Source organism: Oncorhynchus tshawytscha, linkage group LG14 (genome assembly GCF_018296145.1).
Source record: "Oncorhynchus tshawytscha isolate Ot180627B linkage group LG14, Otsh_v2.0, whole genome shotgun sequence".
Taxonomy (NCBI): domain Eukaryota; kingdom Metazoa; phylum Chordata; class Actinopteri; order Salmoniformes; family Salmonidae; genus Oncorhynchus; species Oncorhynchus tshawytscha.
Genome location: NC_056442.1, coordinates 25,489,830 through 25,504,944, shown reverse-complemented (window position 1 = coordinate 25,504,944; position 15,115 = coordinate 25,489,830). Strand labels below are relative to the sequence as shown.

The 15,115-nt window shown below is 43.6% G+C and overlaps 1 protein-coding gene across 4 annotated transcripts in view; it reads right to left on the bottom strand.

Annotated features, from left to right (window-relative positions):
* The window catches only part of LOC112266834 (limbic system-associated membrane protein), a 1,006,051-nt gene that overhangs the window by 9,293 nt on the left and 981,643 nt on the right, over nucleotides 1–15,115 (bottom strand). For all 4 annotated transcript variants that reach the window (XM_024444690.2, XM_024444693.2, XM_024444691.2 and 1 more), the window contains 3 exons: nucleotides 10,734–10,859; nucleotides 1,501–1,632; nucleotides 1,244–1,364 (listed from right to left, as the gene is read on the bottom strand). In XM_024444690.2, the coding sequence (XP_024300458.1) occupies nucleotides 1,244–1,364; nucleotides 1,501–1,632; nucleotides 10,734–10,859 (379 nt within the window). The remainder of the gene's footprint in view (nucleotides 1–1,243; nucleotides 1,365–1,500; nucleotides 1,633–10,733; nucleotides 10,860–15,115) is intronic.

Here is a 15,115-nt window from a genome sequence, read left to right as displayed (position 1 = left end):
TACTGCGGAGAGATCATTTTCTAAAACTAAAACTCATAAAGAACTAGCTAAGAACCATTAGGCTCTCGTCTGACATGAGCTTTTTTGGACACCTGAGTAAGCTCCACTCATTGTACTGGTGCTGTCGTAGGCTTGACCATGGCATTTGTTTGCTGATACCCCCTAATACTTTTCCTGGAAGCTACGGTTTATACACACAGTTTGTTATTTTTCAAGACCTGGGGCACATTTTCAGTCACATTGCTGAAGCCCAAGAAACAAACACTTAGTATCCTAGTACATACGGAAATATAATAAAAAGTATTTTATTACATTTTTTTAAATTGACATCGATGACAGGCGTAAGGGCCCCCAAAAGCTCGTGGTACACCATGCAGTAAGTGCATCTTTTGCAGTTGTAAAAAATAATAATTGGGATGATAATTCAGTTGAGTGTTAAAGGTTTCCAAATACATATCGCAATCAAGGATCAATTGTTTCTAGATAAAGCGTTTCACACTTGACCAAATCACCTCAGCTCATCAAAAGGGACGTGGAATGATTGGAGTCGGAAAGGCAAAGTGCTGACTGAACCCGTTTTATAAAATAATGGTCGTGAACAATTTAAATATCTGAACAATCATCAATTATATACTGAGTACCTAGACTACTTCTGCAATAAAATAGCAGAGAGTACTTACACCAAAGTTGCTCCTCAGTTTGTAATTTTTGTTTATCACAATCGTCAAGCTTACAAAGACTGTTTAGTGTGAACATTACCATAAACACTTTCACTTTTCGGCTTTGCATAGCCACTGAATATGTTACAGTGAAGCAATCTGAGAGGTTATTACATGACTAGTGTTAAGATGAAAGGAACATGGTTGCCATTGCTTAGTGATCACATACGAATTTCCACCTACGGTTCTCCTCTATGTCCCATGTGTCCTCTCTGTCCCAGGTGTGAAATTGGTTCCCTGGACAACTTTTACATTTTCACATGACATGCAGTGGAGGCTGGTGGGAGAAGCTATAGGAGGACGGGCTCATTGTAATGGCTGGAATGGAATTCATGTAACGGAGTCAAACGTGGTTTCCATATGTTTGATACCATTCCATTTATTCCATTCTAACCATTAAAAAGTGCCCGGGCCTCCTATAGCTCAACCCACCAGCCACCTCTGATAATAGGGTAGGCTCTTCCCCCATTAGGACATGTAATTAAAGGGGCAATCTGGGATTCAAACAACCACAAAACGCTTACCTCTTGTCATCTCTGTACCACTCAAACTCTGGTTTGGGCACTGCGGCCGCGTCACACTGAAGAACCCCCATACGGCCCACCTGGGTTTCAGAGCTCTTGGCATTCTTGATGGCGGGAGGATCTAAGGATTCAATCACAACAGTTCATCTGGTTCTATTGCTTTCATCAATTAATGAAAGACACATCATGGATCTCAATGTAGTAAAAACAACTGGCCAGGAGAAACAGGAGTCAAACCCCCCACAAAAGTGACTTACAGTTGACGACAACATTGACGTATTTGACGTCCGGTGTGGCCACGTCATTGCTGGCTTTGCATTCGTAGCGGCCCGCCTGGTTCCTCATGATCCCTGATATATCCAGGTACTCCTCCCCATCTAGAGAATCCGCTGTGAGGAGACACAGAGAGAGAGAGAGAGAGAGAGAGAGAGAGAGAGAGAGGGTGAATGGAGGACATACGGAAAACAGGATAGCTTCCAGGAAAAGCAGAACAATGATGTTCAATGGGGCTCTGAATCCATCATTACTTCCAATAAGCCTGATGAGCAAATTAATGTCGGACCAAATGTTCGAACGCAGCATCACATGGACTTACCTGAAACAGCAGTTCCCTTAATTAGTCACGTATGTCTCCAGAGTTTCTCTCATTTAGCCTATCTAGGAGTGATCAGGATGAGGAGAATGCCAAGCATGCGGATAAGACTGCCTCTGCAGTGCTGTCTTGGGTTGATTAGATACCCGGTACAATTGCTACATACAGTACCATGGGGTAACATTGACTAAAGCTGTTCACAAACAAAACAATAGTGTACTGTATCAACATTTCTCTTGGCATTTCTAAATGGATATTGATTGATAGGAACAATAGCCTGCAGTGAATGCATGAAGACTTCTGAGACCTGTTTAACCTTATAACTAACATGTTTTTTCCAAGCCCTGTAAATGTGTGGAAGACAGAGACAGTTTCTGAGTTTAAAAAAAAAAAAAAAAAAAAAAAAAAAAAACCCAGCTAAACCTCCAAATGCCACCGAACCCAACTAAATAAAACAATGAGCACGCCGCAACTGAGCTGACACTCAGGGAGCAAGGTCTTCTACCCGTGAAATTAAGTAACAACCCTGGGATGTCGATATGGAAGACTGTTCCTTTCTTATTAGAGACCCTCAAGTTATTCTTATAGATTTGTTCCTGGCTAAATCCAAAAGGTAAACGTACCGAACAACCTCAATTTCAAGTCTCAAACTGCATAGCAACAGCATTCACCACTGCATGCCCAATGTATCAAGGTCGTTCTGTGCCACGCCCATAGAATTGGAATATATTTGATAGGATCTCTATGGTTACGCTTATGTTTGCTATGATTGTCTGGTGTGGTTCAATGCTTATGAAAAGAGCACTCAGATCAAAGGGTCCTCCTAGCATGGCCACTGCAGCCATATCAAACACACTCATCGTGGACAAAGGATGCCATGATTGGAAAATTAGGATTGAAATCAGTTGCCATGGAAATGTATTGTGGCTGCTTGATCGTTTTATCATTAAGGCCGTTGGACTTCACCTGAAAAGATATTTCTTGAGGGGCTAAAGAGAGAAGATGATGACTTAGCTACGATCTACAGTACGGTAGCTTACTTACAGTAGCTATCTAGATAACACTTTAGTTGGATAGATCATCTGTAGTCACTCTACAGACTTTCAGTAACATTTCTACTGTCTACTAACCCCTTACCCAAGCGTTAACCCTAACCTTAACCCTTACCCTAAACTGCATTCAAACACTAACCATAAAAAGCAGGTTTCCACCTACAGATCTACAGACTATCCAAATAAAGTGTAACCAAAATTATAAATTATAATAAAATCAACTTCTTTATACAAGTGAACTGGAAATATTAAGTCAATAACTCAGCAGGGTCCAGAAACAACTGTGTCATGAATATGACCAGATGTATTGCTTAATTAATGATTCTATTAAATCCCCCAAAAAAATCCCCCCAGGAGGCTTGAGCAGCCTCGTGATAAACACTGCTCTCTCTTTACACACACTTCAAGTACTAACGCTCAGGAAGAAAGTAATTATGAAAAATTAGGCTTACCTTCACCAGGAAAGAACCTGTTTCTATAGCGATTCAATCTCTGTGTGGATTCAGCAGGTATAAATTACTGCTTTCCACGGGCCCCATGGGGAATGGAAAGGTGATTGATTTGGAGCACATTAAAAATCACATGACGACAAAGCCATACAACTCTATGCTAATCGAGTGAGTGACTGAGAAGCCCAATGAGGTGGGAGAGAATGGAGTGCACATTTCTCATAACTTCTTATTTCACATAGATTGTCAGAGCAATAAATCAGTTTGAGGTGTGTGAGAAAAGAAAGATGAATGAGAGAGAGAGAGAGTGTAAAGAAAGAGAGGAATTCCAAATCACAGACACAAATAGTTTGTGTGGGTGTGTGTGTTTTTGTATGTGGCTGTGTGTGAACTGTAGAAAATGGAAGACTGATGTGTCTGTGTGTGCGTGTGCGTGTGCGTGTGTGCGTGCGTGTGTGCGCGCCTGCAGGAGTGTTAGAGAGTGTGTCTATGCCTGTATCCTGGTCTGACTGGGTGTAATACATGAATAGGTGTTCTCTACCATTCTCCCCCTAAAGTCCTGGGCTCATTCAGTTGAAAACAAAGTCAATGATCTTCACTTGACGCACAGAGAACTGTCCAAAACCATCCTGTTGAGCGGCTAGCTCTGCCTAGCATTGCCAAACACCCCCCTTCACATCAGCTTATTGTGACTACAGGTGAAAGTTTAAGGTCCAAGTCATGACTTTTGGCAGCACAATCCTCCAGCTTGCTTTGAGCCCGGATGTACTTTAGATAGATAGATGTAGGGCCTATGCTGCTAAGCTGCAAACGCGTGATAAGCTATGACAATTAAATGAACAATTTCTTCTCCACCCATTTATAATGAACAGTGTTTATTATGAAAACGGAACTTAAAAACTTCACTATGAAAATGGCACTTAAAATTCTACTTTGATGAAAAGCTAAATATTTCTGCTGCCATGCTTTAATTTATTGTGTTGACTGTGTGCCAGCAACACTGAAAGACAATGCATATAATTATTTTCCAACATATTCTAGTTCTGAATAAAAGGCGTACGACCCTAGGGCTATCTAGTACCAGGATTTGGGAGCAACATAACAGTGCAGTGGTCTGTGAGCCTCACACTCATACATTTGTGCTGAAAAGTTATTTGCATTGAACCGCATTACTTTGGGTTTGTCTCAACAATTGTATTTCCTTAAATTATTGGGAAAGCAACTACATTATGCTGAAAGCAAACCACAACAGTGATGGAGAGGGCTTCCAGCTACAGGAGGTTGCTGAGGGGAGACAGCTACTAATAATGTCTGGAATGGTGTGAATGGAATAGTATCAAGCACATCCATGTGTTGGATACCATCCCATTTATTCCAGCCATTACTATGTGCTTGTCCTCCCCAATTAAGTTGCCACCAACCCACTACCTCTCACTCACAGACACACAGACACACACACACACAGAGACACACACAGAGACACACACAGAGACACACACAGAGACACACACAGACACACACAGAGACACACACACACACACACACACACACACACACACACACACACACACACACACACACACACACACTGCCAGGAGGGAGCTGAGGGCCAGCAGCATATAACTCATCTCAGAATGAATCAGATGGGACTGGGTAGGTCAACTCTAATCCTGGTCACATTAGCATGGAATCACCGAAATTCCACTCATGTTTGAGCCTCGTACTGCAGCACGGAATGACCACCTAGCCAAAAGAGCCCTTATATTTCTGATGACATGTTTCCTTGAACAGGGTAGTTCAAGTGTACGCGTCTATTGGCAAACCAGTATTTTGGAAAGACCTTTCGTAAGGGAACTAGAAGGCAGATTTGAGACACTATAGAGAGCAAAGCACAAACCACCAGTGAGGAAAGACTCAGCATCACGTAGCGACACAACTGCAGTTGGGAACTAAATGCTCATTTGCATGCCATGCATTATTCATGAGCATCATTTACCACTGTGCGAAATGTTACATTTATTTGTGAATACTAATTTATGTTAAGCAGTTGATTTTGGGAGAACTTGGGGAGAACGGCACAAATGGCACTGCAACATTTATTTGATTTTGTCTACACTACTTTCTAAGTGCTTCCAAATGGAAAAGGCTCGGCTTTATCTTTCTCAAACACATGGAGCCAATCTTTTTGTCGGGCCATTGTCTGATTTCGATGATGAGGGGTCAATATATAATTAGCCCGGCCTGTTCTTTAAGACTCTTAGTGGGAAGATAATGAACAAATGACTGAGCTAAATCACCACCCACCTTTCTCATTCTTTTGGTCATATCAGCAGCTAGAGGGCCAACCACAATGAAAACAACCACATGCCTACATATACGGACGGAGGTCTTCAGGGAAACATTTTCACCTCAGCGAAAGACCACTCTTTGATAAACCTCAAAACCATTTTTACAAATAAACATTTGTGCAGGCTGGCCATATCATGCTGATCAGCGCATCAGATAAAGAAATCCTTTTTATTGAATCATAGACCACACGTTATTCCAGCGTGGCTTCTAATTTCTTGATTCTTTATGAATAGGTCAAATGGCGTTGCCTTGGGACAAGGACACTCAGGTTACACTCCGGTTACATCACCCTTAGAACATCCCATGATGCACCACGTTGTGGTCACAAAGGCCTGGAGGGGAGCTGTGAGTGATGATGGGTGAGAGTCACACAACAACAAGTGTGGCTCTTCTTACTCTGTGGCTGGGTGGTGCGTATGGTGTGTCTGTGTGTGTGTGTGTGTGTGTGTGTGTGTGTGTGTGTGGAGGGGTTAAACCTCCAGTGACAGTGGACAGGTCTGGGATCAGCTGCAGTGCCAGATGCGGAGCTCTCTCTCTGTGATCCCTTGGGGGGAGCACTTAATCCCCTTCTACGAGCAGCCCTCTACATGTGTCACACCCGCTGCCAGGGCTGAACCTGAGCCACCCTGACAAGGGCCTGTCACATCTCACAGGTCACAGCCTTCTCAGGGACAGCCTGGAGAATGTCAGCAAGAGCAGTGGGGAGCAGTGAGCCCTCCATGAACATGCAAGTCAGGGACCTTGGGATTGTGAGCCTAGTTCTGGGAAGTGCTCTACTTCAATCTCAGGGCTGACAGAGGTGGGGACTCTGGAGTGTGTAGCATGCTGAGCTGTGGTGGACAGGGATGAGTAGTGTATTATTGAGACCTAGTCCAAGTCACTCATAGTATAGAGAATGGCAGGGACAGACTGGGACCAGAAATATGCCCGGGCATCTCTAACACACCGGCCCTTTTTTCCCCTCGAGGCCCCCACACCGGCCCTTTTTTCCCCCGAGGCCCCCACACCGGCCCTTTTTTTCCCGAGGCCCCCACACCGGCCCTTTTTTCCCCTCGAGGCCCCCACACACTCGAGGCCCCCACACCGGTCCTTTTTTCCCCCCACACCGGTCGAGGCCCCCACACCGGTCCTTTTTTCACTCGAGGCCCCCACACCGGTCCTTTTTTCCTCGAGGCCCCCACACCGGTCCTTTTTTTCAGGCCCCCAGGCCCCCTCGACACCCACACCGGTCCTTTTTTTAACTCCCCCCACACCGGTCCTTTTTTTTTCACTCGAGGCCCCCACACCGGTCCTTTTTTCCCCTCGAGGCCCCCACACCGGCCCTTTTTTCCCTCGAGGCCCCCACACCGGCCCTTTTTTCCCCTCGAGGCCCCCACACCGGCCCTTTTTTCCCCTCGAGGCCCCCACACCGGCCCTTTTTTCCCTCGAGGCCCCCACACCGGCCCTTTTTTCCCCTCGAGGCCCCCACACCGGCCCTTTTTTCCCCTCGAGGCCCCCACACCGGCCCTTTTTTTCCCCTCGAGGCCCCCACACCGGCCCTTTTTTTCCCCTCGAGGCCCCCACACCGGCCCTTTTCCCCTCCCCCCACACCGGCCCTCGAGGCCCCCAAACCGGCCCTTTTTTCCCCTCGAGGCCCCCACACCGGCCCTTTTTTCCCCTCGAGGCCCCCACACCGGCCCTTTTTTTCCCCTCGAGGCCCCCACACCGGCCCTTTTTTTCCCCTCGAGGCCCCCACACCGGCCCTTTTTTCCCCTCGAGGCCCCCACACCGGCCCTTTTTTCCCCTCCCCACACCGGCCCTTTTTTCCCCTCGAGGCCCCCACACCGGCCCTTTTTTTTCCCCTCGAGGCCCCCACACCGGCCCTTTTTTTCCCCTCGAGGCCCCCACACCCCTTTTTCCCCTCGAGGCCCTTTTTTTCCCCTCGAGGCCCCCACACCGGCCCTTTTTCCCCCTTTTTTCCCCTCGAGGCCCCACACCGGCCCTTTTTTCCCCTCGAACCGGCCCTTTTTTCCCCTCGAGGCCCCCAAACCGGCCCTTTTTTCCCCTCGAGGCCCCCACACCGGCCCCTTTCCCCCATTGAGTCCCCCATCATTATCGGACTCATTTGAATTTTGTCAAATAAATACATTTTTTAAAAATGTATGGGGAGAGAGAGACACTGTTAAATATTTAATGGCTAGGATGTTGTTTAAGAAGAAATCTTAATCTAATCTGATTTTAACACCCCTGTCTGAGCATATGGTTAAGTGGTTTGACCAGATGTTTACTAGTGTGTAGTACATTTAACATTTTCACATTTTAGTCATTTAGCAGACACTCTTATCAAGAGCGACTTACAATTAGTGCATTCATCTTAAGACAGCTAGGTGAGACAACAACACATCGTATCAAGTACATTTTCCCTCAGCAAAGTGCACCACAAGATGCAAGCCAATTTGGCACAATTGCATGTGCAAGAACACGTCTGGATGTTGGGAGGTGAAAGCCATCATCCCTGCTTGTCCAGGTGTGTGAGTTCTCATCAGTAGAACAGAGGTTGATCCAGGCTATACCCCTGCAGCATTAAATTAGTGCCAAAAGGCATTATGTCAGGGTTGGGAACTTCAAATGCATATTTTAACATTAATTAACCGTGCTCGGCTCTTGAACTATCCAATGATGTGAGTGATCACACATTTAATGAGATCTCTTATTTGCATACTTAAACATAGATGACCCCCCCCGTCTCTTTTTTTCCTCAAAAAGCCATTTACCACCGATGTCTGTGAGTGGCTTCCCATAGCCCAAAGCGTGTAATATGAGGAGCACCAAAGGGCATGTATATTTCATACTTGTCTGACTTCTATTTTGGTGGTCCGGGAAGCGTGCACTGAAAGATTCCTTGCTTGACCAAAAATTCAACTTTTGTCGCAGCATTCTCAGTGTGCTGCCCTCCTCCCCCGCCTGTGACCTTTACAGATAGACCTTAGAAATAAACACTGGTGGGGAGGAGACACACTGAGGCAGAGCACAGGCCCAGAACAAACAGGTGCTGTGTGCCTTGCTCTATTGATCTCATCCCCACAAACAGACAGACAGTCCAGCATTGTTCTGCTTACCAGTCAATATCAGTGACAACAACATCCCACGTCCTCAATGAATACAACTATTGGCATAAAATGCAATATCTGACACTGCCTTCCTTCTAATCCCAATGTGTGTAAAACGTGGACATCTCTAAAATATCTGAATAGACAGTACATAATATTGCTAGGCCTGCATTTTCCCTGTATCTGCATCTTTTCACGAGGGACAAATAGGTGAAGGGCTAGAATCTGGGAGGGAGACAACAGACTAATGTCATGGTTTCTGTCGGGAACTATGGAAAGCAAATAGTGGCGATCCCAGACGGTGCAGGGAGAGCTGAAATAGGAAAGGACAGTGCTTTCATCCAATCATCTTTCATCCATAATTTTAAGTCATGTTACGAAACGTTGTGCTCTCTGTTATACTCTGCTAGAATAATGAAGAGGCACTCCTCTGACAAGTCAGAAAGAATAACATCAATCTCGACTCTGATGGAAAAGGGGGGGTCCCCTGCATTTTTTAAAACATTTCTCCCTCTACCCTTCCATTGCATCTGCTTAGAAGCAAACATTCCAATTATAAACCAATTACCTGCTTGGTAACAAACGATCAGGCAACAATACGAGAGCTAAAAATGAGTGAGGAACCTCTGAATATCCCACCTCAGCCGACCTTGTTGAACGAAGTAGAACACTAATCAATGTAGACACCTCCAGGCTGCATTCTATTACCTATCAAATGCACACCTTTATGGTGGAATACAAATGCAGTCGCATGAAAATGCACTGCTCTTCGTTATGCATTATTCAAATTGCTAGATGTTAACATTCATTGAGCATTTCTAAGCCTAAAAGGGGCATTCCGGGATTTTAAAACACAACACAGATCACCCCACCACTTGTTGTGGTAAACAGCTGAGGGATTGGGCTGAAAAAATGTAACCACTGTCAAAATCATAGCGCTATTGATGCAAGGACAGACCATCGATGAGATCAAAATGATAGTTTTAACCATGTTTTGAAGCTATACAGTGTTTGCTTACAAATACATTGTTTACAAACAAAGTAGTAAAATAAGAATATATTTTGGGTTCTAAAAGGTTCCAACAGTTATACTAAGACATTTATAAGTTATATTGTTAAAGAATCACTGGCAATACATCATTACCCTTAAAGTCCAAAAATGGAAGCACTAATCCCGTGTTGCCCTTTTAAGAGGGACTCCCACAAAGGTTTGAGTGGCAGTTTGATAGCAAAACATTAACATTTCAAAATGGATTATTGGAAAATATAACTATTGTGATAATTGGTTGTAATGGTTGGATTTTCTAGCAATCACAACAACATCTTGGTTTAATTATCGCAATCCGTTAGAGAGCTTTCACTTGAAATACATTGCATTGGCAGATCATTCAGTTCTGTGCTTGAATGAAGGGGGAGAGTGAGAAGCTGCAGGTGTGCCTCAGTCATTTACAGGTGCTCCTCGAGCATGCACAACTCAATGAGATGACTAGCACCTTCGGAGACCAAGGCAAACCAACCGTTTACAGGTGCTCCTCGAGCATGCACAACTCAATGAGATGACTAGCACCTTCGGAGACCAAGGCAAACCAACCGTTTACAGGTGCTCCTCGAGCATGCACAACTCAATGAGATGACTAGCACCTTCGGCGACCAAGGCAAACCAACCGTGTTGACCACATCTCTTCTGGTCTACCATCTTTCTCTCAACAACAATAAGCATCCTCTATAACTGAAAGAAACCTAACCTAAAGAATTGACTGGAGGATGACAAATAAAATCATCCTAAAACATGGAGCAACGAGGATGAATGCCACATGTTTGATTTTAAACACAGGAACACTCTCCCAACCTCATCCCTCCCCTGCATGTCTGAGACCACCGATATAGTGATAAGCAACAATGATGAAATGCTGCCCTTTGATGAGAATGAAATGCTGCTGGGTGCTTATTGGCTCTTACCTGATGGATTGAGCAGTCGCCAGGTGATTGATGGATCTGGCCTCCCATTGGCTAGACAACTCAATGTCACGTTGCTGCCTTCGTTCGCGGTGATGTCTTCCGAAACTTTGTAAATGTTTGCGGGAACTGTAAAGAGAAAGTGGCAGATGTGAATGATTCTAATGTAGAAGCATTTTCTACGGTAGGGTTTGAGTCTTCCTAAGAACTGTGTAATGGATTTTCTTTGGCAAGAATTGCAACCACAATGCAGTATTACAGTGAATGAAGTGCATGGTTTATGAATTATGCAAATACTACTTTATTATGTGAGGCAAATACGTTTGTCGCTGTGGCATAGGCTACATGTCCATTTTTCAGTATAGTTGAATGCAAAAGTTTGAGTGCAAAAGTATTGCCGTGTTAGTTCAACAAGTGAAAAGGAAAGTTGAGAAGCAACTTCAAAGGGGAAATAGTTTCTGGAGCTCAACCCAATCCATTACCCACCAAAAGATGAAATGAACTGAAACGCTAGGTGTATGACTTTGACTGATGTTAAAAGAAAGCCAAACGTTTTTCATCTGAATGTAATGTTTAATCGGCCTTCTACCTCTCAATTCTGATTTACTCTGTACCTAAACAAATCAAACAGAATGACGTTTTACTCAGATAAAACTGTTCTAACAAATTAAGAAAGCGAGGTGCACTCCATTTTCAGATTGGTCAGCAAAAAAAAAAACTGGGCATACATACATCATTGTGAATTTCCAAACTGTGGGTGGATGGAGGCGAGGTGGTGTGTACGCATATCTTTGCTAGAAACTATTGATCAATGACTTGTAAATGAGGAATGGGGCAAAATACATAGAGAGTTATACAGAAACAGAAATACGTATTATTTTAAAAGTTGAACAAGTAGCTCAATGCTTTAAAATGCACATATACTGCATATGTCCAAATACCATTCTCAGGTATAATAAATACGTTCTATAGCATTCTCACGTGTCACCTAAAATAAGCCGTGTTGCTGTCAAGGTGACTCAAACGTGTAGTTGCCATGCAGTTTCATACTTGACAACAGGGAAAACGTGTTCTATATGTTGTCAGGTATGACAGAGGATGAATCAACACGTCCGTGCTCCTCTGGATTTGTCCCCTCCCCCCAAAAGGTCTGTTTTTATACTGATAGTGACCATGTAACGTCCCTTAGCTGATGCTGATGCTACACTCATCGAGATTCCCTCTCTTTGGCCAGCACAGCCTGTCACTTTAATGACATCTGACAACATGGATATTTTATTGCCAAACAACATTAAATGAAGCCGTACAGAGTTATTGCGTGAGTCAAATGGCCACCGAAAGTGAAGATGTGTTTTCGATATGGGAAAGATTGAAGTGACATGGAATTCAATAGCTTTTTCGCAAAGAAGCGGGCTGGAAATATCCATGCTCTGATTGGCTGAATGTGGACCCGGGCATTAATCCACACCAGGCCAGCGGCAAAGATAAAAATTAGTTTGAGAGGAAACAGCTCCCAGACAGATAACCCTGTCGCGTTCTAAACAGAAATAGTCTAGGCGGTTCATGAGTCAAATGAATAAAGAGTCTAAACCATTTCAACATAGTGGCTATAGCTCCCAGCAAGGATTGTAATCTTAGTCATGGGTCAACCTTCAAGGAACAGTATTTGAAAGGGCAGTTCTTTGAAAAACTCTTTCCCTGACTCCCCAGGATTCTACAGCAATGTACAAGGGACTGTGTGAGGTTGATCTTGCACACGTAGCATAGAGAAATAATTTGCCGTGGTTAGATGGTGGGAACAACTGTAGCTTTATCTACTACCGAAATATTTATTTTGCTTTTCAAGTAACACGTCAATGATTTCATCTATGGGCTGAGAGAAGAAAGTAGGCCTTTTTTTCCTTAATTTTTTATTTGAGCATTTTCACACTTCAAATTATTTTCAATATTTTTTCTCTTCAAATTCGTCAACATCATCCTATCTCGACTCAGTTCATCATACCACAGATTTAGAGATCCTAAAAAAAAGTGAAAAACGGATAGAAAATGTATTGCGCAAATACATTGACCTTCGTTTCAACTTTGATGATAAATCTTCAAAGCCTTAGAAGCATGAGAAACTACAGCATAATTAGAAGAAGCTTGTTGTATCCATGTGATAATATAACCTGACATTTAGCTAAAGGCTTTTCCTGGATTCCTGACGAGCCAAACCAACCAGGGAGGTAGCGATGATCAAAGAACCCAGAATGGTTTACCTCAGAGAGGCATAAAGAAACCCAGCTGCACCTCCAGTGTCATAGATGTCCTGATCAATGTGTTTACTGTCAAGTCACAGCCTTTTAATCTAGCTATGACTCATCTTTAGCTGAATATGGTCGCAGAGAGAGGGATACACACACAGAAAATGGAACAGAATTCGCTTGGTAGCTGATTAAGATACTCACTATCGCACTCTGCCTGGCACACGCACGCACGCACGCACGTACAACCATTTCAAGGTACCATGCATGAAATTAGCCAATTGAAAGAGGGAGTACGACAACAACAGGTATTCCTAGCCAAAATGTCTCATACCTGCATTGTGAAATGTCTCAAAATACACTGAACATGTAAAGTGTTGGTCCCATGTTTCATGAGCTGAAATAAAAGATCCCAGAAATGTTCCATACACACAAAAAGCTTATTTGTGCACAAGTGTATTTACATCCCTGTTAGTGAGCATTTCTCCTTTGCTAAAATAATCCATCCACCTGACAGATGTGGCATATCAAGAAGCTGATTAAACAGCATACCCATTACACAGGTGCACCTTGTGCTGGGGACAATAAAAGGCCACTCTAAAATGTGCAGTTTTGTCACACAACACAATACGACAGATGTCGCAAGTTTTGAGGGAGTGTGTAATTGGCATGCTGACTGCAGGAATGTTCACCAAAGCTGTTGCCAGAGAATTGAATGTACATTTCTCGATCAATGTCATCTTAGAGAATTTGGCAGTACTTCCAATCGGCCTCACAACCGCAGAGCATGTGTATGGCGTCCTGGGGGTGAGCCGTTTGCTGATATCACCATTGTGAACAGAGCCACATGGTGGCGGTGGAGTTATGGTATGGGCAGTCATAAGCTATGGACAACAAACACAAATGCATTTTATTGATGGCAATTTGAATGCCCAGAAATACCGTGACGAGATCCTTTTTAAGGTATCTGTGACCATCTGTGACCATATCCGTATTCCCAGTTATGTGAAATCCATAGATTAGGGCCTAATGAATTTATTTCAAGTGACTGATTTCCTCAAATGAACTGTAGCTCAGTAAAATCTTTGAAATGGTTGCATTTTGCATTTATATTTTTGTTCAGCATACATGCTATTCATGTAAAATGTTAATAACATTAAAGAATGCGGGTATATCATGCCAGGAACGTTGGCCTTCCTACAAAATGAGACACATAAAGATATATCTGTTCTGAAAGTCCCTTTCTTATACGATCAGTCGAAACAGAAGTCTTTGGGTTCGTCTGCTATCAAGTAGAGCACCACACTTTTATGTACTCCATAGTCAAATCAATAAAAACAATCGTAGTGCAGTATACAGTTACATCCAGCTAAAACAGAGATGTATACTGTATACTTATACTTCATTGTACACCTGTGACACCAGAGATTTTTAAATGACTCTACTACCACACCGACTGACCTCTGTGGATCGGCTCCTTCTGTTTCTTCACCCACGCCACCCTGCCACTTTCAGATGTGACATTTGGACCCCTGATGTCACGGGCCTAATTGTTTTCGAGGCAATTACGTTTCCGTAATTTGAATCATTAAAACATAATCACCGGAATGCGCCCGCAGCATTGACTTCTGCTTGTAGCACCAGTTGCCAATTACTTTCCTTGGTGTGCAACACGGCTGTTGTACTAGGAACTTCTCACAGGAGACAGAACAATCTCCCGAATGTTGTGACACCTCTGAAATGTAACAACATCACCTCAAACAAGCTCATGACTGGCTGATGGGCGCCTTCCCAAACCTTGACCCAAAGAGGCAATCTGTTACCACCGGAAAACAGTGAGAATGACAGCCCGGCAATCTTGTCCATTCAAGGGCTTTAAAGGAGAGGCAACCATCAATTTAGTGGGCGTCTTCAGAATTGGGACCGCTAAGGTCATAGGGAAGAAAAGTGTTTATGCATAAAGCCTACACTCTTTTTTGACAAGCGCAAAAGGACATAACACACACAAACTCTCTTGAACACCATCATTGTGAGTCTGCTTGAGTAAGGCAGCATTGAAATGGGAAAAGACGCAATTAATCAAAATGTTAATGAGAAAATCCTCTTATTAACAGATTCTGTCATTAGAAAAATACTGTTTAC